Consider the following 27,427-nt stretch of genomic DNA (forward strand, 5'->3'; position numbering starts at 1 on the left):
CATGCATGCCAAGGGTACTTATCTAGAAGGAAAAGCATGGGTTTTTAACCTTCCAGGTCAAAGGTATCTTTGGACCAGGATCTAAGTTCAGTTCTTTATCCAACGGTTTAGTGAAAATAATGAGAAGCACCTGCAACTCTGTTTTTGAAGCACTTTTTTTGCATTGTGTAGGCTGCCTACATATGCAGTTTAGGGTCACAGATTCCACCAACAGCTACACAGCTTTTTAGAGTCCCTTCTACTTGAGCCCAGCTCCCAAGGCTCAAACAAAGTGGAAATACACTTAAACAAACAAACAAACAAACAAACAAGAAAGTTTCCTAAACTTGTATTCATTTGGTTTGCTCACTTAAAGCGATCTCAAACATCTGGATTTTAAATAAAAAGGCTTACAGTATAAACCATGTAGTTCATAAGGGAGTCGATCTGTGTCCTTTTAAATCTGGTCTTTCCAATATTTTTCATTATTTTTGTATCAGCACCTAAAATAAATAAATAAAATAACTAAAATTGCATGCAAGCAAGTGTCATTACTATTATTTTATAAGACTGGGACATAAAATATAGCCAAAGTTTAAAAGAGACAGATGTAATGTCACTTCATAGGACATGCTTCCAGGCATTAAATACTGTATGTGTTCATTTCATAAATACCTGCAAATATGACCACTCCATGGCAGAAGTCTGTGTTCCTGATTTTACATCCACGTAATAAAATCTTATCAGCATCCAAAGGATAACTCATGTTTCTCCAGAACAATGTTCCTGCAAACTTATCCAGTCGGTTATTAGGTTCTTCACATTCAATCAGACCTAAACATTTGCAGGAGAATATGTTTAATATATAATAATTTAATAATACTGTATCAGTTTGTACCTACCATACAAGGAATTAACTCCATGCATTTTTTTTTTTGAGAAAAACAACTCTTCTGAATTAACCATTTCTTTGAAAACTTAGGTGTACAAATATTCAGCACTGTGTTGCTGTCATTTTAAATATGGCATCTTCAATCATATTTTCCCTCCAGACTGAAATAGCAGAAAGAATACGCTTCTGCACCAATACCAGTACAGCATTTACTCATAAATAGGACACCTGGCATTCTCACACACCTTTTCTTTACTACTCTCAAGTTTTAACAGCCTGCATACAAAAGTGAGTCTGTCTTTGGATCTTACGCTCTAGGATGAATGTAGTGTTTGGTATCAGCATATGACGTTATTTTGCCATTAAAGACTTACCAGTAGCGATCCAACAGGGAAAGAGTGTCCAAACCACACAGTTCCAAGTTAGATTTTAATTTCCACCCCCCTCTCCTTTTATAAACTGTATGAAATACCCTGCTACTTATTCAGATATCTGTGAATATTTTGGATTAAAAAAAGTGACATTTGACTTTGAGTTTTAGGATTTGCACTTATGCCCGTTGTCCAATTTATGACTGGTCACTTGGTGCTATATATTTGCATTTACATCCCCAAAACTGAGCTCATCATTGTAAAATTTTGGTTCAAGCTGCACTTACAAAACAACAACATCAACACTTACAGCACTGCACTTACATCAACAAAATTCTGTCTCATAAAACACATACAAACAAAAAAAATTAAAAAAAAAAGTAAATAGCCACATGAATGCAGATTGCTACAGAGGAACACAGAACAGCAGTGCCAAGTCAAAATAGCAGCTTCTGCAGCCCAGAACCCTGTTTCTAATGCAGAATGGTGGATGGGCAAGGGAGAGTACAGGACCAGTGAACAGTCACAGTCCCCCAACAACCTGCGGCCAATAGATTTCCTGAACTAGAGGTGATGCCTTGCGGACAGATTCTCTTTCCCTAGGAATTTACTCAGGAAGAGTTCTTTGAAGGTACAGACTTTTTACATCTTGTGAATTTTAGCTTAACTACGTATTGTGTGAAAAAGTGTCTCCCTTTCTTTTATTTTGAATCTGTCAGTTGCTCATTTCATTTCATGCTCCTTTGTTCTTGCAGCTCAAGAAACCAGGAGCAGCCATTACTAATTTTCTCCACCATTCCCCTCTATGCCATATAAAGGGCTAAATGAAGGGCATCAATGAAATGCGTTGTTATAACTTTGTTGTAAATCTCTTTTTCCTTTGAAGCATTTATAAGTTTAAGATGGCTAAAAAATGAATCTTGAGATAAAACTTTATTTCAGATTGCAGTAAGAGAACGGATTCCTCCCTTTCAAGTTTCACAACACACACAGAACGTAGCTGGATTATAATGATAACTATGAAAAGGACAATAGAAGCTATTTTCCAGATCCACTCCCTACAGCAAACATACTTTTCCAAAGAAAAGAGATAGGAACATGCTAATAAAGCTCTACTCAGTTCTCTCTGCTCAGTGTGTCATAGCTTACTCACGACATAGGTCTCATCTTCAGACAGAATGTTGCTCAGCAGCACAAACAATTTCCTTGTGTTACTTACACTGCACTGTGACAAAAGCCAAGAAATCGCTACCTCCAGAACCATATTTTAGTCTGTGCCCATGTTTTATTTTCTTGTACTATAAGCTGCTTGAGCAACTTTTGAATAGCTGTAAGCATAAAATATAACTGTACAAACCATTGAAGTCAGCCATTGCACTTTCTTCTTGAAGGTATCTGTCCGTTACCTCCAGTGCCATTTTGAATTTTAAGTTAGTCTCACTAAGAAGAAAGGATAAAAAGATCATTTTAATAAAAACACAGATACAGGGGAGACATCTGAACAATGTTAAATAAAGAAGCAAAGCAAAACGCCACAGATACCAACCTTCTAATTTGAAGCAATGGCAAAGATTTGCACATTTGCAAATCTATCATTCACGAACGTGAAACATCCGTGAACTATGTGAATAGCTTTTAAATGGTTTAGTCATTTTTCTTCATAATTGAAATCTTATAGTGTAGCACCCCTTTACCTCTGCTCACTATAAATAAGTGAAGCTTCTCGGAAGCATTGTTTTACTAATGCAACAGTTAAGTTTGAGGTAATGGTTATTTGAATACAATATTTAATAAGTGACATTGTTAAAAGTTCAGTAAAGAACAAACATATTCAGCAGACCCTTGCTTTGCAAGATGTTATAAGTTAGTCTTTAAGATCACTAAAGGTTGAGGGAGGAAGTCCCTGCTCATTCAGAAAAATTAACATTTTACCTCATTAGGTGAAGTCCATTTCATTACAAACTTTTCTAAAAGAAATTCAGTAATAGATTCTCTGACAACATGAACTAACTGAACATTCACAAAGCATATTGATAGAGACAGGAAGATTTATGCTATTCCATAATTTGGAATTGGAACAGTCCCTGTTCCATAATTTTTCCACAGACTGAAGTGAGGCTGACTGGTTTACAGTTTCCTCGATCTTCCTTTTGCCCCTGTAGGAGATGGGTGCAATATTTGCCATTTTCCAGGCATCTGGGACTTCCCTTATCGCCATAACCTTCTGAAGATGATTGACAGTGGCTTTACAATGATGTCAGCCAACTCTCTTTATGCCCACAGACGCATCCCACGAGGTACCCATCAGGTACAATTTGTATAGATGGTCCCTAATTCAACTCTCCTCTGCTACCAGTGGTTTGTCACTCACTTCACTGGTGCTTCTTGGCATAGAAACTTAGGGGCTGACGTTATCCATGAAGACTAAGGCAAAGAAAATAATTGTACCCTTACCCTGAAAATAACTGCATTGCTTTAGAACAACGTACTTCTCGCTCTTTTAATTTTAAGTCAAAAATAAATCTAAGAAATCCTTAAATAGAGCCTTACCCATCTAGTTCAGCTGTCTCTATGTAGCAGAGACTATTTGGTTCTGAGCTGGACAGCAGCAAAATATCAGCCTAGTAAAACAAATAAATAAAGAGCAAATAAATCCAAGCCAATATTTGGAAAGACCTCTGTAGAAACGTAAAACAAAAACATATCTAAACCACTTACAGGAACAAAAGTATTTTTCTTCAGACGAATGACATCTCCAACTTTAATATCTTTCCATTTTGTGTTTTTGAACCTAGTATGAAGATAGTTCAGTGATTATTACTGTTTCATCTAAAACAGTATGCACTTTATAAATCTTAAAATTTTGAAACTTCCTTAGTACAAAAACATCACAGCTTGAGTGTAAGCTGTGTTTTTCCCTTCTGGAAACTGCCAATTTAGTTGGGGTCTAAACCTGCCTCTTCCCTTCCCTCGCCACATACGTGTGAATTGCTGACTTTCTCTCCAAGAAAGTTGCTCTTAGCATAGATTTAGTACCACAGAACTAAATTTAAGGCAATTGTCTTCCAATTCCAATTGTCATAGACATGTGCAGAACAACGGAGAACAATAAGCTGAACTTTCACAGGCATCTCTGGCTCAAGATCTGTGATGAAACTTAGCAACAGGGCAACAAACACTACTTATAAAGTTAAAAGGGAACTGTACAAACCTTCCATCCTTGATGACATCACATGCCCTATTATTAACCTCATTGTCCATCCTGTGACAAGCCTGAAAATGAGGAGGAGAGAATGTACTCACTGCATATGCAGTATGCACAATTAAAAAAAAAAAACACCACCACTGTTTTCTTTTGCTTCTAATATTAACAGAACATGTTTCTTACAATGTCATCCACTAGGTCTTTGACTGCAGTTATTCCCAGCACCAAGAGTAAGGGCACCAGTGTCGTATACCATGAAAGAGTTGTTATTTGGGGAATCGTCTACAAGAAACAAATAAATAAAATCAGCTCAATACAGGATTATCATCACATTCAACTGAGAGACATTAACAGGCAGTTGACTTATATTATAACAAAAAAAGCCAGCACATCCAAGAGAGAATTCTAGGTTGGGTTGTGAAGATGCACAAAACTCTCCGGGATGAGCCATACAATAATTGGAATCATTTATATTTCGTGTTGACACTTCCAGTTCGTGACTGGGACTTGAGAGCCATCATGTTTTACAGAGAAACAGTAAACAGAAACATCTTTTCCCCACAAAATTCATGAACTATGTAACTAGCTTATCTTATCTAATACAGAAACAGGTAATGAATAAAAGCTATGTTGTTCCAGATTTTTATTGAAACGTCCTTAGTTTCTGCATAGCCGAAACACAGCCCCCTATGAAGTGCCCTGCAATTTCATGACAGGATAACAATGTATTGTGTCATAAGTATTCAGCTCAGTACATAAGCACCTCAAACTCATTTCACACTTACAAATTTCTCTACGTAAAATATATATTACCTGTAAAATAAGAAGAACAAGGAAATAGAAGTTGGCTGCTCTTTTAAACTGCTCAAACAGATTCAGTGGTAAAAAAGTGATTGGGTTGTACTTGTATGTTTTAATCGCATTTCCCTGTTGAAGAAAAACAAATGTCATTCACAACAGCAATACATGAATTGTGAATACATGAATACATTAATTATAAATGTACAATTCATATCTCTAAGCAAAGCATTTTACTAGTCTAATCATTCCTATAAATAGCTTTTTTAGAGTTCTGCCTTTCCTGAACAGTTTAATGTGGGTTGCTCTCTCAATGACACTAAGGCACAAGGATCCGCTTCACTGACTTGAATGTACCCAGAAAAGCAGCTTAGATTTCATAAGCTTCAATTCTAGCAATATGTTAAAATACATAAATCCAGAGCCTTGTAAATCCAGAGCGCTAGTAACGAGATACAGGACTTGTTACCACTAGGTCACACTTTAAAGTTTAGCTCAGGTCACCAGCAACTGAGAAGTTGTTGCTGTCTGACAACGTTCCCTGGCTTAGCTATACACCTGCAAGGAGATCAGGGAAATAGTAGTCAACTTATTAGACTTAACCGTTCAAAGATTATACAGTCTCCTTTAAGCATCGCAAACGAAACCAACATCCTCACCCAGGGTCTCGGATGACAGCTCTGCAGTGCGTTGGCAAAGGGCTGCATTACAATGCAAGAACAAAGAGCTGGCAGCACGGGCACGGGTTACAAGGGCAAAACTGTGCTCTTGCCCATATAACTTCCTCTGCAGCCTCCGCTCCAGGACTTATAAGCCCTGCCCTGTGAGAAGCAACTTTGCTGGAGGACTCTAGCTACACCAAGCACTACAGGACATCACAGCCACAGGGTGGACGGGACACAGCCTCTCCCCAGGTAAACGACACAGTGCGCGTGGCACTGCCAGACAGGCACAGAGAAGGGGAGGAAACTTCACTGATCTTATCCTCTCACACAGTCTGTTCTGAGGTGTACCACTTAGGCACTACATCTGCAGTAACATGGTCCTACCTGATATCACCATTTGGATGTAACAGGTCTCAGACATCAGACTAGAAATACCAAATCCAAACACAAAGGACTATTGATTAAACATTGAGGAGGGACAGTGTGGGACGCAGCAAAGGTTAAGTCGCATGAGAGTCAGTCCCATGCTTAGCCTGAGCATAAAGGACTTCCATTCTAGTAACAGCTCCAGTTGTAGTTTTATTAATAAATGTTCGTGCTTATGCATGAAATAACTCAAACTGCCTCAAGTCCACAAAGCAGGCATCTCAGGAGCCTCAGGAAAACCACATCAGCCAATGCCTCACAGATAAACCAGGCCAGTTCACATCAAAACCCACAGTGCTATCACCTATCACTTACAACCAGTAGCGCATACTAGCACCATAGCTTTATTACTTTGAAAAGAAACAGTTCTATTTAAAAAAATAGAAAAAAGAAATCAAGCTTTTGTCTTGATAAATGAGACAAAAACGTCTACTTGATCATAATCAGGTGGATTTAGAATGGGGGGACATAACCCAAACTAGAAGGCTATCACTCTCTGTGTTTAAATGACTAGAGATTCCCAGTTTTTAAGACTATGCCAGTCTAGCTTGATCAGGATATTGCTTAATATTATACTAAGACTTCTTATATGAAAGACAAACATCCAAGTAGGTGTTGTCTTGTTGTAACAGCCATAGTTGAGCAGATGAAACTCAGAATTTGGATCAAGGACACCTGGCTTCTAATTCTCTGTCTCATCTTAAGTAAGTCTCTTGATACCTTGATTTTCCACTCACAAACTTGAAATCAATAACACTTCCCCATCTTTGTGGAAAACCTGAGGAAAGTGTGGCTTTCACACTAGTCAACAGTTGTTGGAAGTATCTTACTGAGATTAGCAAAGCATTCGCCCTGACAAGGACTTAATCTCCATCATCTGAAAATAAAAAAAACTTACTGCATATTTGCTTTTTTTAAAGCACAGGAATACTGTTCTCTTAAAATGGGGCTGTTCATGGAAGTGTTGATCATTTGCTTTAACTTGCCAGCTGCAGTCTGGAAGAGACAAGGCAAAATGGATCAATATCTGATTGTTCTAAAGATAAGGAAACAAATTTGCCAATTTTAGGTTTTCTTTCAAATGCCATCTCTTTAAGGTATCTTCAGTTGAAACAAAAGTGAGACTGTACCTGCTTTTTTCGTGTATTGTCTAAAGAAGTTTTTCCGAGAAAGTTTCAGGTTATTTGTCTTTATTATCAATTTCAATATAATCAGAGGTACTGACAACAATGTGGAAGTTCTATAAGGTCCTGAAAACTTAACAGAGTAACACTTAGTCATACTAAATTCCCTTCTTTCCCCTCTTCCAACACTTGTTAAGTACTAAGCACCCAAAACAGGGTTTCTCAGTCTTTTTAAAAATGAAAGGGTACACCCTTGGAAAAATAAATTCATAAAACCATATCATGCAATGTTTTTTGTTTACAGCTATAAAAAAAGTTAAAATCTAAAGTGCTCGTTTTATTTCCTCAGCCATCAATTTTGCTCAATTGCTTGAAAGCTCAGAAATAAGAATTGTATTTTGTTGCAAAATTTAATAAAACTAAACAAGTGATGTCAGCAACAGCCTCTGAAGTTTTGGACCACAAGCTGATAAAATCACTTACAGGACTCAGCAATCTTGCCTCCTTCTGTCACCTTCACTATTTGGCATTTAAAGCCAGACTTGACATACAACATTCCTAAGGGGAAAGTTTCTAGAACCCCTCCTAACAAACCATCTATCTCCAACTTAAGGTCCATTATGCAAGTCCTATGACCTCCACCTTTAAATGGGAGTTCATCTACGATGCAGATCGTTTTTCTCTGAATGATATTTATTGCGAGAATGACTCCTGCTGTCGAGATTCCTCCACCTGCCAAACCTTTAACGAAATGGGATGCTTTGCGACAAAGAGCACTATTAGAATGAACTTGCAAAACACTCTGATGCACTTTTAAAGCACACCAATATAGAGTAGTTCAACCAACCTGAGGGGCTCAAGCAGTCCTCTGGATCTTTATCTGTCTCCCACCCTGCTCTACATTGCGTTTTGTCCCTTGTCTTTGCTCGCTTGCCTCAGCCCAACCCATCACGTATTTTCTATGCCCCCTCTTTCACTGGCTACCTGCTTTAGATCCCGTCTCTGCCCTCAGGCCTACATCACTGATAGTCCTATGAATCTTGTTACCCACACCTGCAATTTCAGGTCCTGCCGACATCCCGACATCAAAGAAACTCCCTGATGAAGTAATTCAGCAGGTTTTTAGGCTGACTCACATGAGCACTTCACCTGCCTGGGAAGGATGAGACAGAGACAGTATTTGAAGTATGCTTAAATCCAGTTTTCTTCACTCATCAATCAACTATTTCCCCTTTTCTCCAATCCACAGTAAGTGTTTTTAATTAGCGATCTTTTTGGTTTCATGGGATTCGCATGATCTCAGTGTATCCAACACTACAAAGTATCAAAGGTGCTGAATTAGAAACAAAAGGGGTGAAACTCTTGCAAGTAACGGCATGATTGGGGGCTGCTGGCCTGCAATGCCAGACACCTTCAGAGAAGTGTGAATTCCTTACTAGGCTACTGTAAGGGAGCTGATCACAGGCTGTCCCAAGACTTAAAACCCAAAACCTCAGATCCAGTCACAAAGCCTTTTTTTTTCCATCCAAAACATAAAGCAAGTTCTCTTTTGGCAAATCCAGGAGTAAGATCTTTACAGTCATTACACAACTTTGATTTCCATTATAATTTTTGCACGCTGTTAGAACACTTCAGTGCCATATGCTTCTTCTTCAGAGAGCTATTGCCTGACTCCACAAGCATATCAGAGAAATACTTATCTTGCTGTAGCACTTGTATTTAAAATTGCATAGATGAAAACATACATCAGATGAAGATGCATTGTCCATCCTTATCAGGGCTTACATCAAACCCCGCAACTTACAGCACTTTTAGCTGTCTTGCATGTGATTTACAAAAGAATTACAAGGGGACCAGTTTTTGATTTATAAGGAGATAAACATTACTGAAGTCCATGAATTGAGAAAATGATTAAATTTTATCAAAATGGAAGGACTGATGAATATTAAAAACATCTACAAGAAAATTTCTTAAAAACATTCATTCACAAAAATGTTACAGCATTGATAAACTTAGTACCTCAGATCAAGAACTGGCTGATTAGGTCTTAAATAAAAGCTACATGGAGGAAAACCCCCAAAATTATTTTAAACTGTTTAACAGCGATATTAATACCTAATATTTGGGAAGACAGATCAATAATTTATCATCTTAAAGGAACATGAAGGGAAAACCATTTTGGTTGAAGGTGGGGAAAAAAAGCAAAATGAATGACATTTTTGCAGCACTGCCCGAAGGTAATTAGCCACTGTACCAGTCAACAGGTTCTACAAATCCTGCAATTTATGCCAGCAAATTATCTATTAACCAGAAAAAGGAAACAAAGAAGATTAGGAAAAAAGTCTGAAGGGAAAAAAAAATGAATGAGTAAGTTTACCAACTGCTTATAAACTCTTATGATTAGAATAGTGGCCTACCAAACTTGCATGGTAAAAGCTCCTACCTCCTTAAAGCTTTTGCCCTGCCTGGGAGCTCAAGGGGAATCTGCCATCTCCATAGCTCTATTCCATACTTTGGATAATAATTTAGGTAACAGATTAACTGTATAGGTGAAAGAATTTTGTGGCTATACTGAACTAGCAAGCATTACAACCTCTTTGGAGGGTGGAATCAAAATTCATCTCACTGATTTCAAATTCTCTCCACTTCATTAGGATAAAGGAAAAGGAGCATGTTACACTTCTGAAAGAGAAATCAGACGTGTAGGAAGTTCTGCTTTATTGCAGTTTCTTCCCCTCACCCCTTGGTGCTTACAGGAGGTCATAAAGTGTAATTTGGGTCAGTGTTTATCAGTGTATTGTGTCTTCTTTTTTTCCTGATATTTTATTTAGTAAAGACAATAGTCATAAAAAGAAGCCAAGAAAATATAACTGATGATGAGAAGCTAAAGAAGTGGTGTTTATTCTATAGCCTATACCACCTCAATCATCCAAGAAAGCTATGAACATATGTAATAGGTGGTTATAAAATAAACGGTGATTAACTGTCCCCCACTGCCACATAAACAGGAAGAAATCCATATATAAGAGGGAGTAGTTAAGTAAAAAGCAACTGCATTGAAACCCTGAAGAATGGATGTGATCCTGGGAAATATGCTCTAGAGGACCCTGCTGGAGCAGGGAGGTTGGACTAGATGATCTCCAGAGGTCCCTTCCAACCTAAACCATTCTGTGTGATTCTGTGATTCTGTGAAAAAAAAGAAACGTACGCAAACCAACGGGCTAAACAGAGCAAGTTGGCTTATACTGGCTCAAATTTACAGATTATGGGGAAGACAACTAACTGAAGATTTCTTCAAGATTTCTCAAATCACAGACTGTGTACATTAAGGACTTGCTTTAAGATGAGCTCACTCTGCAGATCATTAGTTTTATGCAACAAGAAATGGCACAGCGTTTTGGATTTAGACTAGAATAAGTTGATTTTCTTATTGACCTTTGTTAAACTGAATTACCATCACTTACTCCTCTTCAGATTTACATAAGCTATCCATTCCAAACCCATTCAAACGGATAAAATACAAAAATCAAATTGATCTATGCGTGGCTCAGCCTATGTATTCAGAATTATTTACTACCCAAATAAAGTTTCTCTCATAACATTACCTTTTCTAAATGACTCTCGTTTCTCCTCAGCTTCTCTATTGATTCGATTTTGTTCTGGTTCCACCGCAGGCTGCTGACTGTCCAATTCATCCTCTGTTTCGTCATCACTGTATGGCATCACCTCATCGTTGGGCTGAGAATCCTCATCAAAGGTGGTCTCCGAATCCCGTTCGGAGTTCATTCTGCTAGCGCTCTGTGAACATTTTATAAAGACAAAGGAATGAGTTAACGTAGCAAGTGGTGGAAACTATGGCTCCATAAATTTAGCCTGTCAGTAGCTGTCAGCAAAATCACGTTCAAAACTGGTTCTCTGAGAAGAGCTTAGAGCACAGACTCAATTTTCAAACACGGTTCAAAGCCACGAGGCAGTATTTTCATAACAAGTCCTTCATTAACTTTCTGCTATATGCAATTATAAATGCTCACACGACAGACTAAAGGAACATCCTACTTTATTGACGTAGGAAATCTTTAATGGGTTGTAGAAAATAGTAAGTCCACGAACACCTGCACCTTAACAGTTGCCATTACGCTGTTCTTTATAGCAACATCAGGATGACAAGAGTTAAAGGAATTTAGGTCCTAGCTTAGCAGCCAGAAGGCTGAGCGGTGAGTGAAAGCCAACACGAGCGCTTGCAATTGGCAATTCAGGTCAGGCGACGGTTCCTCAGGTCCAGGTCCACCTGCTGAAAGACAGCAGGAACAGCTCTCACACAAAATAAAACTTCACTTCCCTCTCCCCTCTCCAAATCTTAACATGAACTTTTGCCATTACAAGATGTCACATTTTGGTGTCACAGAACCACAGGAGGTTTGAGGCTGGAAGGGACCTCTGGAGATCATCTAGTCCAACCCCCCTGCTCAAGCAGGGTCACCTACAGCATGTTGCCCAGGACCATGAGCAGACAGCTTTTGAATATCTCCAAGGATGGAGACTCCACAATCTCTCTGGGCAATTTGTTCCAGGGCTCAGTCACCCTAAACATCCAAATATCTAAGAAAGTTTAAAACTCATTTTTTAGATGTTCAACACCCACACACACGCACCAATCCAACTGTACCTATGCTATGTGTGCACGCATAACTGCCTGAAACTTTTCAAAAAGCTCACAGGGCCCCTATACCTTACATACAAATACATTGTCTTCCGAATTGCAATCTCTATCTTCCATACAGTGCATTTAAATTATAGCTCTTGAAAAATTCCTGACATTGTTATTTGGGCTTCTGCATCTTCCTGTGATCTTAGATACAAGCAAGATGCAAGAGAAGGTTCCAGCCTCCTTTAGCATTTTCAGATTGCGCAGAAAATTTCTACAGCTTAAGCCAGTGGACAGTATTTAATTTAACTGTTTGTAAACAAAATTCAGAAACTCATGTGTAACTTCTCCTCCTCCAACCACCAGCCAGAAACAGCCATCTACACAAATCCTAAATGGTCTTCATCTACATTTGGTTAGTTAATCACTGTGCCGGGTAGTTTGGCATTTTATTAATTGATCTAGTACAGCAAATTAGATAATTTCAATGAGTGTACCCCATTCATTTCCAACTATTTAACACCCCAGTCAGTTATACTGAAGCTTACATTACTTGCATTTATTTCTAAAGGTCAATACTTCCAAACAGAGTCTGTTCTGTCTGCTCAAGGCACTGCACAAGTTGTAGGAATATTAAAAACCATAGTTAGAAGAATGGGTTCCATAACCTCTGCAATTTCAAAATTAAATTAAATTGACAGTTGAAGCCAGGTAACATAATATACATATTAGCTGGCTACCAGGCATCTGCCTATTGACCCATGTTCTAAAAAGAGCTTAGTTTTGTGAAATAACACCAATGCTACCCTATACCCCATATGCTGCTGCTAATGAAGCCAGCAAACAGCACTGCCAACACCCATCATTTGGGCTGACAGCAAACCCTGTCAAGATCCAAGTCGGCCTCTATTTTTGAAAGCTGAATTGCGTCCCCTCCCTAATATCTTTTAGCAGAGAGATATAAATATTAAATGAGCACTTAATATGCTACTCAAATGACACGACTGTCTTCTAAAAGCCCAAAACATGCAATGCTGTTTCATCGTCTGTAGTGCTGCAGTATTCTCCTACCGCACAAGCTTATGTTTCAGACCGCCAGGTCAAAAAACAAAACGAAAAGCAGATATCGCATGAACGCGTTGTGATCGACTACGAATTAGTACAACTTCTCCCAGGACCCGCTCAAGACCGCGGGTTAGAGGCCGCTCATCGACGCAGCTAGCTGGGAACGGGACAGCTAGTCACTGACGCACGAGCTGTGGAACCTGAAACTTCTGCGGAGAGATTATTTGCTTTCCTAAATAGCCTTGGATTTAGGCAATTCATCTGAGAAACAAGATGAATTGCCTCTTTTTACCGCCTTTGTTCTTCCTCGACCACCACCCTACCCCCAAAAAGCCTCCTATTTCACTTGATGTGGAAAGAAAGAAAAGCATGCACCTGAAATCGGAACTAAAAATTTATTTCCAGAGCAACCGGCTCACTAGCGGCGAAAAACGCAGGGCCAGTATAACCCGCACGCACGTCGCTGCGGGGTCCTGGACGCAATCCATGCAGCTCGCCGCGCAGACCGGCCAACAGCAGGCGAACTGCAGGGCCCTTACGCAGAGCTGGGCGGCACGGCTGCCCTCTGCCATCAGCAGGGCTCCGCCTGGCCGTGGCGTTCACCCTCAGCGGGAGCAAACGCCCTACGGGGCTGGGGGACAGGCGTCCTGTGGCCTCTTCGCCCGGGCCTGAGAAGACACAGAACTGCAAGGCGCTGAAAGGCAGTTCAGGCAGTCAAGAGACAACCAAGCGCACGCTGGCAGCAAGACCGAACGTATGCGGACGTAGAGAAGGATGGGGGGAAATCCAGGAAGTAAATAAACTCTGCTCGTTGCTGCTTCTGGCGTGACATGAACGTATGCAGTATCTAGTCTCCTCAAAAGCAACTTCAATTAGAACTATAATTAATACCTGGGTTTTTTAAGGATCTGGTACTACAATCTCCTCTTGCAGTAGCAAATAGACAGAAGATTTCGCTATGTTGAGAGAGAAGCCATCTCCAAATGTGATCCCAGAAGTTTTACAAGATGAGGCACTGAGGGATGCCAATTTACGGTACATCTGCCGCCTCAGGCGAGCGCCTTCATCGACTGCCACAGGTTTCCGCGACCCCGAGGAACGCTGAGGCCGAGCACAATCCTCACCTCTTTGCTTTGCAGTCAGGCACACCTTCCACCGTTTGCGTGCTCTCGGCTTTGAAAGAAGTTTGCTTTATTTTTAGTTTTCAAAGCCGCTGCTCGGGTTCCCGGGCTCACCGCTGCTCAGCGGGGCTGGTCTGCGAAGCAGGCGGCCCGGGGGCAGGAGAGGCACCAGCTTTGGTGTGCTATCAATCCAATGTCAATTCTGAAGGCAAACAACACGCGCCCAGGGACCGACAGCACAGAAGGGCCTTTTCAGTAAAGAACAAAAATCCAGTATGACTAAATATTTATTCGAATGAAGTTCCTGAATTTGTCACTGACCAGCATCTATTATTGCCGCTGCCACTAAATGGGTTCCAATAAATCATAAAAGACTCCAGGAAAAAATCTTGGCCATAGTTACCATAGAAGCACTAGGATAACACTGAAATAAAACATACAAAAATATATTGGTAACTATTTGTGAAGCAGCAGAATTTCTTATGTTCTATAGCTACGTTATTTTCTTGAGCTGCTTTTTTTGATCCACAGAACTGTATTCAATAATCCACCACATGGAGGTATTCCCAAGCATGGCAGCTAATTTTTATCATCATCCAGTATTACTCTTAGAAACTGTATTTGGTCAGAGGGATGTTAACAGCTGATGAAATCTGCTAACAATCCACTGGCTAAACCTTTTAATATAAAGGCACACGCGGACGACAACCGAGAGCTCATGCCAGTAACCTTTCTGCTCATTAGTGGGCATTTACTGTTTCAAAATACATAGTGGGAAAGAAAAGTAAGAAAAGTAAGTAATGCTGTTAAATGTTATGAGCAGAAAGAAGAGGGTATCATAAAGTTATCGCATGTCTCTTATTTTTCCCTCTCCGCTCTGCTGTAAGCTCCCCTGAACTCCCAGCTAGTGTCACACATAAGGAAAGAGAGAGGGACAAGTCCTTGGAGGACTTCATCACGTGGTGGATACTACAAGTTAGCTCTGGCTCCCTGTCCTCGTTCCCCTCCACTGACGGCATCTTACACCTTGTCCCTCTATCCATCCAGCATGAGCTTCTCTCCTGCACCTCTTCCAAGAGACCTCTGTGCCCTGCAGCTCTGCTCCTGCTGTCAGGAGGAGCCAGGTGAGAGCTCACGACCTTCCTGCTTTACCTCATTCAGTGTCTCAGTATACCTTCAAAAAACTGGAATATGTATGAAGAAGTAACAGCTTCCAAACAATCCACAGTCACAGAATCATTGAAATCAATCTTGTCCACAATGCAAGGTCAGCCAATGGCATTTTTGGGTTACTTATGCTCAGAAACGTGTATTTATCACCACAACATTTCTACATGCAGTTTTCACGTTATTGCTGAATTTGTTACATGCTCATGCTACTTGTATTTTACTGTATTGTTCGCTGCATTATAAAAAAAGAAAAAAAAGGCAGATGAAACAAGAAACATTCCTCACTGAGGAGTTCCTCACCGAGTCAGCAATCATTAGTTCTGAACCGGGGAAGTGGGCAGACAAAGTTTACTACTTTTTATTTTCTGCAACTTAAGGGAAAAACAAAGCAGAACAAAACATACATACAAAAACCCCCACACTGATTCTGGAAACAGATTCTGTCTGCCCTAAAAGACAGAGCAAGGAACTGGTACAGTTGACTTAAAAAAAAAAAAAAAGACAAACGCTCAGAACTACAGAAGCAGCTCCACTTTGTCTTTATGGCACGGTCTTCTGACAATAAGATAGTAATATTGAGAGTGAGCCAAGTTTCCTTCAACATCATTTTGGGAAAACCTTGCCAGACTTCCAAAACACCCGCCATGAAGTCATTAAGGCAGCGTTCATGCTGCTATCACAACGGGAACTGACTCTCCAAAAAGCACTTAGTAATTTCCATGTTGAACTTCCTTCTTCACTCAACCACCTAGACTAGGTAAATGTCTCTGTAGTCCACAGTCCTCTGTAAGGCACTGCCGTAGTGAGGAGCTCCCAGCTTCCAGGAAACGGAGAGAAGGGCCCTCGTCGCCCAAGCCCTCAGAGCCTCCCAGGGACCCAGCGCGTCAGCCTAGTGACCTGTCTCTGCAGCCAGCTAAAGCAGCTCACCTGATAATCTGTGCTGAAGGCTCAGGATTCAGACCGCAACAATGAACAGCGCACTGAGGATGGAACTGCTAATTTCTACCTAAACATGGGAGTAGCGGAGGGGTGGCTCCCTCAGCCACAATACCTTTCAGGCAGTGAGGACAACATCAGAAAACTCCACTCCACTTGCCTTGTCGTATCTGCTTCCTTAGGAATCCATTAGTGACTGCTGGAGACAAGATTACAGATTATTTAGGTAAGCCTTAGCTCTAACCTGGTATATTCTTACTGCAGGACCTCATAAGATATGGATCTTCAGGGCATGCACAATGAACAAGAAGAAACAAGTCCCTAATTAGACAAGTTTATGACCCAAGCACACAAGTCCACAGATGAACGCAGGCATGCACAGGGAGAGCAGGGGAACGATGGGACGACCTGCTTGGCGCAGCAGGCAACTGCTGCACTCAGACTATTGCCTAACCGTTTTCCAGATTCAGAAGCCCTACAGGTTAGTTCAAGGTTTTCACTCCCTCAGGCAAACTAGACAGACACTACTGAATCAGTCTTGGACACTACCTCTCAACCCTTCCGTAAACTCTTACTTAGCGAGCAGTTACAGCCAACACACACACTGACTTTTCCAAGTTTTTCCTATCCAAACAGGGGAACGGATAGTCCTGCCCTTAAACAATAACATCTTGGCTTTGCAAGCAAGCCACGGGCAGGCTCTTCACCTAAGTGTCTAATTTAGAAGCAGCTTTTATAAAGATGCTTAGATTTTCTTTTCACTGCATGCCTGTTCAGGGATAAGAAATTCCTTAGCCAGGGATTATGTTCTCAATCACAAGTTGCTTGAACATTAGATAATATCTTTTTAGAACAGCAAGTAATGCTCTATCTCAATTATTTTTTTCTTTTCTTTTTTAGAAAAAATGATATTCTTAGACTACAAAAAGTCCTACTGTAGTCAAAGATTCCACCACATCTTTGAATCACAGTCACTCCAAAGCAAACAGAATAAGCACATATGCCTGGCACATTTACTAACCCCTGACAGCATCAAATGCAAAGGGCACCATTTCTGCACCCAAAGACCCCAACACACACATCCCAGAGGGCTGGGAGAGTAACCTGGGAAGCATCACTGTATGCTTGCTCTGTACTTGCACTCCGCATGGGGATGAACAGTGGACTGTTCAAAGGACTTCGCTCTGACTCGTATGGCAACTCTTTTACCCAGGACCAAAAAGTCGAGGTAACGTACTCACAAGCAGTGCGGTCATCTATAGGAGTGCTCTTGCACAGCACTGTTAAAAGGATGGAAACAACACTCAAGTAGTCTACCAGTAAGCATTCCCAATAACGCCTTTTTCCTCACAGAGTCCTCAAGCTAGCCACATACTGACAACTAGGTCTTCACCAAAATGACCATCTTGGAAATGGGGTAAGAAAACCACAAGAGACGCTACTTTTTCTTCCAGGGGTCTGAAAAGGAATTTATGAGAACTGTCTTGAGAAAGGCACAGGACTTCCTGGAACAAAGGAAATGACTGGAGCATACAAGCTGGATGGGAGTTTAAGATGGAAAACCAACCAACTAACCAACCCCTAACTCATACAATACCTGAAGGTGTTACAAAGGTATAACAGATCCGAACAGTGCTGGGGCTGAGATGAGTTCCTGGAAACACTGCTGGAAGGAAACAGAACGGAAGGATTAGGAAAACGGGCAGGGGTTGCCAGTGAACGCATGCAAGTGAAGAAAGCCTAGAGCTCAGAGTCCAGGGACCAATTAAGAAAGTATACAAAAAAGGCAACAATAGCTTGAATAGAGCGGAAAAGCGTTTAATGGGCTAGCAGAGAAGGAGTTATCCAGTGACAGTTTGACAAATTGGTTTGGGGTTAAGTTTCTTGTCACCTGGTCTGCCTGCAAAGGGTTAGATGAGACGTCAAAGTGATGTCAGAAGTTCAGAGGAAGATGGAGGGTGATTAGGAGGCAAAAGAGAAGAAGAGAGAAACTGAAAGCAAGGAACAAGAGAGATGTCAACTAATATTCAGCCAACATAGGATGGAAAGAGAGAAGAGCATACGTCAGCTAATACTTGGATGAGGGAAGAGCGGAACAGAAAAATCAAAGGTGAGTTACACGATAGGAAGAGAAGAAGCCACAACTAATTTTTTCAATAGTCAGTATTCGAAGAAATAAAAAAGTCACCACTCAAGAAAAAGCTAGAAAGGCTATGCCGTGCAGGAAAAACAAATTCTCAAATGGACACTACAGGCAGACTTGATGCTATCATATTTGGCAGGCTTATCTATGCGGCTTTTTTTTTTCCCAGAGCTGAAATAAAATAAAAGCAGGAATCCATTTCAGAAAGGATCTACTCTCAGAAGAGAGAACAAAAAAGTTATTCAAGACAAACAATTTCTCACGTTAGAGCGCACAGCGTACATTCAGACTTGAGCTGAAATAACATTCACTTACAAAAGGGTCTTTCAAGTAAGGAAAAAAAAAAAAAGAGTTTGGTTTGCTGGAGCTGGGGATAAAACTGTTTCAAACAGGGTGCTACCTGCTTCCCTTTTTAAAATAATATTACTAGCAAAAAAACACTGCTTTTGCAGATCTTGCATGGAATGGACTAATAAAACAAGCTACAAACAGGCTTTAGAAATTTCTGTGAAAGCATCATCAAGCTTAGATTTAACCAATAATTAGTACTGTTTGAACTTATGCAGAGGGAAGGAAAAATAACCTGCAAGACAAATTTCAACATGAGAAAAGCTCTACAACTGCTCACAGAGGCTGTATCAGCATTTCAGAAAATGTATCTACTTAACTATACTTAATGCAAACTATACATGTAATTCCCTTTGAGTGTCTATCTAGCTAGCCATTTTCAAAGCCGGGAAACTCCAGCCTGCCAGCAGTTTTGCATACAGATGCAGTCCGTCACAGCGACTCCCATTTTGTTGTTTTTGTCATTCCGAGAGAAAAACAATGGAGACAGAAAACAGTTTGGTGGTGGTTCACGCATGAGGGAAAAGAAAATAAACATGCTCAGACTGTTATTGAATAGCAGCAAGATAAGCAGGAGAGGAAAAACCTAAAGAGAAGAATGATTTGGAAAAAAGTCCATTTCCAACGTGACAATTCATTTGTATCCTGTCCAAACTTACGAAAACAGAAACAGTGCATGACGTTAGAAAATAAACAAACAAATTAAAAAAAGTAGGAAAAAGGCCAACAGCTCTGAGAAAGGGTTGGGCTTATTCGGGTGAGAAGGATTTGGTACATGGTAAAATAGTTCTAAACAGTTTAGAGAAAAACTACAAGAATTCTACCAGTACCAATAATTTCTACCAGTTGCTAGTGACCAACCCTGAACTACTGCAGTCACAGGCATCATCTTTAAAAAGTCCTCTTTCTAAAGAACAACGCGGAAGAACACACAACACAACACCAAGCTGATTTCAACCTGTTCCTCACCAAACACAGACAATCTTTCAGTGGCGTTACCAAGATTAGACACGTGTGACCCTGGGACATCCCGGGATGCCAACTAGCTTCCCAGCACAGCTCCCCGTTTAGCACGGAGATGTTCATCTACAGCTACAGACACCATGCTAGAGAACACACCACAAATCTCTGCTGAAGACAGGCGTTCAGTCAACGCGCACCGACTGGCGCTATGCAAACATTAACCGCTCTCATGCGTGCTCGGTATTCATCAAAGCACTTACAACTGTAAAGCGCACAGGTAACCGCCTCGGTTTCAGAACTCAGCTAAGGCACCGAAGTCGTGGCAGCCACCCTCCCGCTCTCCGGGCTGCTTCCCCGGCTGCGCCTGGGGCGCAAACGGAGGCGCGAACATACGCACGAGCCTTCGTGCTCATCAAGGGGAACCAAGCTGTTCTCAGAGCCCCCTAATTCCCTACATTAAGAATCAGCCTGGGCCGAACTCGAAACAGCTACGATTCAGTGAAATTTAAGAAATATCCTCTGTCTCATCAGTCATAAGCATAACTATTACTCACAAATCAGCACCGTTTTGTGAGGGCTCACCGCACTCGAGAGCAGTACCTTACAGTACTGCAGGTGACAGAGCGCACAACAAACGCTCCCAGGCTTTGGAGATGAAGTCTGAACGTTAGAGTAAGTACAGAAAAGCATATTAAAACAATAAACGCCGTCACTCTACCACAGCAAACCTGAGGCTTCCTTGAGGAGTACTTGCTCATCACAGACTATTTAGTTACTGAAATTTGGCCCATGAACTGCAAACTCATGAATTTCAATTTTTGTTCATTCAAATGTGTTATCTGGCCTTCTTCAGCAGTCTGTACTTCTACACTCAAGCAGTCATGCAAGAGATTTCAGTTCTAAACAAACTAACCAAACCTTGCTACTGCGGAAATGAACTTGAACAGGACCTGGTTATGCCTCCCAAATCCTTCCACACCAAAGAAAGCAAAATCGTTTGGAAGGATGTTCACGACATTTCAGTGACTGAAGCTGGCAGTACTCACAGTCAAGAATTGCCTTGATGAACCTGCATTACCCCTGTTTTCCCCCACCCACCTTCTCCGCTCCTCAGTGCCTTGTTAAACTGCAAAAGCAATATGCAGCTGTACGCAGAACCTCCATCCCCAGAAAGCAAGAGTAAAGGAATATAACAAAACTGCTGGTCCTCATCTTCGCTTAATTCTGAATTTGCTTCCAGCGCTGCCAAAGTTCACAGAGATTATAGTGCTTGTGGTAACAGCTCTTCTTGGAGGGTCTGAGCAGGAACAACAGAGCTCATGCATGATGCTCAGTAAGTCATTCAAAACAGACTTCAAACTGCTCATTACTGGTTGCACGATACTCCTTTTCTAGTTCCTGACTTGATAGGTAGGTTAGATTTATTGACGGACTGCATTCTTACAGACACAGCTCAATTATGTTCAAAACACAACTCCCAGGTGACGGACTGAGGAGCCAGGATGTGTTTGTTTCATGTCGAGGACATAAAAAAAACACCCAAGCCTTAACAGAAAACGTCTACTTTCGGCTTTTGCTTTTACCTCAGCTCCCTTTTTGTAATACGGTAACACCTTAACTTACCCTCACACACTGTCAAATTTATTAATCTTCTTAAGTGGTGCCTTTTTATGAAGAGGATCAGGACAGAAACTCATGAGAAGTGTTATATTTCTAAACTCTGTTTTTAACTGCTTGTACATAAGCCCTGGAGGACCAACAGGGGAGAACAAAACATTAGTGGCCTCATGACATGCATCACCTCTCCCTACCAAATACTTCCATTACATTCTTGCATCCTGCAGTACTACTCATACTATTTCATAATCTCAGACTCCTCCTAACACAGGCTTGAGTTTTAGCTATAAAGTCTTTGCTTTTTTTTAATTTTTATTTACTTATTTTTTACAAACACGCATCCATATGCACCTCTCGTAAGGGGAGAACATCTTAAACACCTGCTAGCTTGCATCTGGTATCTTCACGTTGCAACCTCCGAAAAGCACTCTGTGGTACGGCTGGGTTTTAAGAGCTTTCTGGATAGTATCATGTTGTGAATTTATAACAAAAGTCACAGGAGCTTGGGGTTCTGGTGGGCTTTTTGTTTTGCTTTTAAGCACAGCTTCATGAACTAACCAAACCATATATCTTGCAATCAGATATATTCTATTAGTTAAGCAGAGTTTTATGCAAGCAAAGGTAGAAACTCAAGTTTGCAGACCAAACAGCAAATGAACTGAGATATATACAATGGAGTTAATGGTTAACATACTGGGAAAAGTATCCAACAGACTGTTCCAGATGTTTTTTTCCTTTTCCCACCAACATAAAATACAGAGAGAATTTAAGACTCTCAAGACTTCTGTTAAAAAAAAAAAAAATCCACCACCTGCAGCATCCCTGAGACACCTCTAAGCCACTCATCACTTAAGTCTGACTACACTGCTGCAAATTTTCTCCTATCTACAGGTACCTCCATATCTTCCACAAGCTATGTTATTTTTTACAGGATAGTTATTTTAGTCAGATAACCTAGCATGGGGAGGAACAGAGTTAACATCTAACTACCTAGTGAAATAATTAACCTCCTGCATTTCCCAAAACACAGGTCTTACTATAATCCCTGCCCCACAATAAAACTCCTGGGCAAGAGGTTTCATTAGTGATGAAGACAGGGGTTTTCACTCTGTTTTAAACAAGTCACAAAAGCACAACTCTGGTACCATCCATCGGTATCTGAAAACTTTTGAAAACCGGCATTAAAAGTATCAACAACTTGAACTGCAGCTGCTTTAATCTCACTTGCATCATGCCTGCAGGTACAGCAGAGACTGTCTCTCTCGGAGAGACGGCAGGTCCCACTGCAGTCCAGCCGAGGCGCGGGGCTGGCTGTGCTTCCCTCTTTGACAGCTAGCACACGTTCAGCTCCTGGTTTTGGCACAGCATGCGCAACCCATGCTTACGGTCTGCTTTTCTTAGAAAGTTAAACTGGGTCAACTATCTCCCTAGGTATCAATCCTGCAAAGGAGAGAAAAATATTATTAAGCACAAGCCTAATTTTATCTGCCTAAGTTTAACGATAAAACTATTTACTAAAATGGCAAAACAAAAAAGTGCAAATTTTACAGAGCTTCAGTCACTTGGCTTGCGGGCCTGCCCTTGCCTCATGGTGCCTACCACCTAACTGGGAATAACTTAAACCTTAGGAAAAAAGCACTTACAGCATTGCTTTGAAAGCAGTAAACAAATCTTACTCGAAACTCTCCTCCGGAGAGTCACTGCGGGTGACGCTGTCTGTTGCGTCGCAAGAAGCGCAACTTCGATGCTGCAAAATCAGAGAGTCACGCTAACCAACTTTTAAAACAGAGTTACAGATCAATCTAGAGCAATGCATATACAATGCATATGTATGCAGAACAATCAAAATGCTAATGAATCTCCGGGGTTTTTTTTATTTTAGATATTAAAACCTTTGACTCTAGAGGAATAAGCCTAACAATTAGATACCGAATTAGGTGTCAACCTTCGGTCCCTTCACAAAATGTGTTCAGGTTATCATCTGCCATAGCCTCCTTAGGATATTCTTCTGCGCAACAATATCATATGCTCATGCAGTGTTTAGTACAAAGGTTTCTCAAATCTTGCTGTCCACTGCTGTCTTAGACTACAGTGACCTCAATATTTTAAGTAAGAGTCAGAAAGCAAACTCAGCAGAAGCAAGATCAGACAGACCTTTCTGAACTACTCCAGGTCAGCAGCCAAGATGCTTCACACATGTTTAACCATGTACTGAAAAAGTCAATAGATGAGAAACCTAAACCTCAGATGTTTTTGTCCCATATTTCTTCTTTCTAGAAAGATCACAAGAATCACTTCTACATGTTAAAAAACATACAAATGTTGTAAATGCAAACAACCCTCCCGGTTTAGTACGCTCACAAATTAAGTCTTCCTTGGACACCTGTCAAGAGGATCTCGGAGGAACCTAAATAGCAGCTGACTAATCACTGCCTTGGCTGGCAAAGAGACAAATAATGAAACATCAATAGCTGCATCAACTAAGCGTTTATTGAACGCTGATCACCTGCCTAGCCATTAACAACATAATCCAAACATAAAGCTGTCAGGCTTCATATTGCTGCGAAATAAGGAAATACATTTTGCCAATGCAAAAGGGAAGTAATCTTCACCAATAAAATAGCAAAACCACAGCTACAGAACGTAGCCACACAAATATCCTATTCAATAAGATCAAAACGTATTTCAGTCGTGCTTGGGAAATTCCACTAAACACCTTAAAGTCAGTACTCTGGTCTGAGCTCCAGGAATAAACTAGTTGAATGATACCCAGCTCATTCCCAGCAAGAATGGTGCTGCAACAAAACAACAGGAAACAGATAAAAAAAAATTGAAATTTCTTCATCTATATAACATTTTTACATTCACCAACTTGCATGTCTGAAAAGCTTTCCTATATTTATTAAACTTGCTTCTTAACAACGCATTCCCGGAGAAAGAAGCAATTTTCTCCTCCCTTCAGAAAGTGTTTGGTTTTAACTGAAACCACAGTAAGACCTTTGCATCACATTTCTAAAGAAACCAGTTTTGACTTCACGGGGGAAATTTTAATTCTGAAGAATAAGCAAAAGAAGATGTACATCGGAATCAAGAATACTGATTTACAGGATTCTTTTTGATTATTTGTGATCATTCAGATGGATTCAGTCATCAACGAAGAGAAAGCTGGAGTGCAATTCATTGCGACAGCTCTCTTTCATTGCTAATGGAAGGGTGGTATGAGACATGCTATTCACAAAAACCTACTCACAGCAGGACTGAACGTGCATATACACTTGCTAAATTGCAGGGAGTCTAGCACTAATCTTTTGGGGGTAGAGAGACCCCCTTCAGGGCTTTCGAGCAGATGTACGATTACTCCAATTATATGTTTCCCTAAAAGCTGGGAGTATTTATTCTGCCACCTTCAGTCACAGCATAACGCTCATCCTGCCAATAATAGAAATTTTAAGCTGAAAAGGAGGCATGAAATGAAGACAACCTGCAGGGTGAATACAGCGACTGAACGGACGCTCGCTGAACTGTAATCCAAAGAACCAATAACCCAAAGCAATCCAGAGAGCCCACCGTGTACTCGATGCTATATCAAAATAGACAGCTGCCTATGAGAGATGCAAGTCCCTTCCCCAGCTTATACCTCTGATAGTTTTAAGAATGATTTTTCACCCACAGGCACACGTTTAGGGAATGGCTTTTGCAATGCTTGAAAACAGAAAAAGGGTGTATAATTTGTGATTGGAAAGACAGCTCATGATCCATTCTTGCACAGGGCATTGTTGCAGTTTTGTTTCTTCTGAAATAACCTAGTCACCAGCATCAAGTCCTGGGGAAAGAGAACAGACAAAAGCTTCCCAAGAATACGTTCTTCAGCTATCGAGCCATACGCTCACACGTGCCAAAACTGAACGTGATTTATTAAAGGACAAAGCATTACATGGAAGAGCTGCACACAAAAATCCATATCTTTATTAAACAAAACATGTTACATTCACACCAAGTTATCTGTGTTGAAGTAGAACCCCTAGTTGAGGCAGCGCAACATAGCTAGAAAAACAAAAGACAAATACAGTGTCCTCCCAGGTTTGACATGATGGAGACATGCCAGCTAAAGCTTTAACTTCCGAGTCAGTTAAAAAGTCAGACACATACCCAGTAGTTTGGCAGAAGCTTGGCTAGCTATGCTTCAGGACAAGCTACCTGCTCGCTCTTCCCATAAAGCTCTGCACAACACCAGGCCGCGGGAGTACTACACCTTTCACTGCCATAGAGACAGAAAACGTTAGGACAATCATCCGTTCACCTAGACAAGGATTTCCTCTGTGTCAGCTGTCTCCGGGTGCTCCCTTCCAAGCAACGTCCCGGGCAGCCGAGTACCGCACGCTGACTGCCGTCTGCAGGGAAGCAAGCAAGTCCACAGCGGTCCCACCACTCGGCAAGGGAAGAAACAAGGGCCAACACCCAACGTGAAGTCAAATGCTGCCTTGCCATTTTTCAGAATAACCTGAAGTACAGCGAGTTAGGCAGTACACGTTACTGCAGTTTTGTATTGTTCCATTAGGAACTTCATTAAAAAAAATTAAAAACCCACAACCTGCTGCATTTGATGACATTCACTGATCTCTTAACCAAAACACAGTAGCTTTTTTGGGCCCACCACTGTTCAAAACAATCAACATGTAGAGACAGATTTCCGTACTTCAAGCAGTACTTTCTCCTCTCCCCAGAAGCTCTAACCAGCACATCATGAACAAGAAGCAGAGTTGTGTGTGAAGCTTAACTTCACTTCTGTTTGGTTTTTTGCTCTAGAAATGAGACCTTTAGAAGTTTCTATCTCAGACATGAGAGGAAAAAAGCCTGTTCTTAATCAACAGCCTCCAGAAACCCTCTAGCCAACCGAAGCGCTACAGAGGCACAAAGGGAGCTTCTGCCTCGAGTAGCTGGGGACCACGGACCGAGCCTGCGCAACCGCCCCTCTCCGGAGGCAACGCTGGCGAGAACTGGAAAATACAAAAATACGAATCTCTGGGTGGTCTCCTTCTCTAGACTGAAGAAACAGCATCCCCCAGAGCTTTAATACCAGCTGTGTGAATCTCACCGGACAAAGAAATCAAGCAGGCAAGCACTCCTACCTCCTTTTACTTTATCTAGTTCACAAACCCACCACTCAGTTTAGTTAGCCGTACTTCTCCAATTCTGTGACAGACACTTAAAACACTGTGTTTAACCAACTTCTGCCCTAAATTTGAATGTAAAAGGCTCTTTCCCTCCCTGCATACAGATGAGAAGTCATCAGGCGCTACCAACTGCAAAGGGTTCACTACCTTCTACACATCCTGCAGTCACGGCACCGACCCCCAAAGTCGGCGACTCACGCTAGCTTTTCTGGGCTGCTCCTTCTCTGGGAGCTCTCTAAATATTCATTTCATACCGATCTTACAAAGCTCTGACTTTGCTGCTACTTACAACCTCCATTTTGTATTTAAAAACGTGTGTCCCCTTGACCGTAGCTGTGCGCATGGCACAGCTACGTGATGCTGCGGTTGGTCAGTGAGCGTAAAGCTGTTAGAGACTAGCTGGCATACGCTGAACTTCTGTCAAAAATTAGGGGGGATTTGTTTAGTTCCATATAAATTAGGGAACTTCGAGGGCTTACATGCTATGTTGCTTGGCTTAAAATTCGGGACATTTATTTAACGTCAGTTTGCTTTTTAAAGAATCCAACTGCCTGTTTGGAAGCTAATTCCATCTTGTTCACTGTCTTCCCAGAGCTGAAAACAGAAAAGGGGTATCTTTCAGAACAAAACTGTGTTTTGTTTTTCAGTACTGAATTCAAACAGCCACGAACACTGCAGCGACCCTAGGCGTGCACAGTGCAAACAAAAGGAACAAATCAAATTACAGCAAGAGAGAAATTACATGTTCCAAGGTAACGCAAATAAGGATGCAACAGGTTGTTAAA

The 27,427-nt window shown here is 41.1% G+C and overlaps 1 protein-coding gene across 2 annotated transcripts in view; it reads right to left on the reverse strand.

Moving 5' to 3' along the window:
- Window positions 1-27,427, reverse strand: part of LOC104138474 (phospholipid-transporting ATPase IC) — a 58,424-nt gene that overhangs the window by 19,262 nt on the left and 11,735 nt on the right. The window contains exons 2-12 of one of the 2 annotated variants that reach the window (XM_068925427.1): window positions 22,693-22,908; window positions 11,066-11,258; window positions 7,235-7,332; window positions 5,261-5,374; window positions 4,631-4,729; window positions 4,454-4,515; window positions 3,961-4,033; window positions 3,793-3,863; window positions 2,600-2,682; window positions 655-813; window positions 394-482 (exon numbers count right to left, since the gene is read on the reverse strand). In XM_068925427.1, the coding sequence (XP_068781528.1) occupies window positions 394-482; window positions 655-813; window positions 2,600-2,682; window positions 3,793-3,863; window positions 3,961-4,033; window positions 4,454-4,515; window positions 4,631-4,729; window positions 5,261-5,374; window positions 7,235-7,332; window positions 11,066-11,258; window positions 22,693-22,701 (1,050 nt within the window). In that variant the 5' untranslated portion in view covers window positions 22,702-22,908. The remainder of the gene's footprint in view (window positions 1-393; window positions 483-654; window positions 814-2,599; window positions 2,683-3,792; window positions 3,864-3,960; window positions 4,034-4,453; window positions 4,516-4,630; window positions 4,730-5,260; window positions 5,375-7,234; window positions 7,333-11,065; window positions 11,259-22,692; window positions 22,909-27,427) is intronic. The other variant, XM_068925428.1, reaches the window with a different exon arrangement.

The sequence above is a fragment of the Struthio camelus genome, chromosome W (assembly GCF_040807025.1).
Source record: "Struthio camelus isolate bStrCam1 chromosome W, bStrCam1.hap1, whole genome shotgun sequence".
NCBI lineage: Eukaryota > Metazoa > Chordata > Aves > Struthioniformes > Struthionidae > Struthio > Struthio camelus.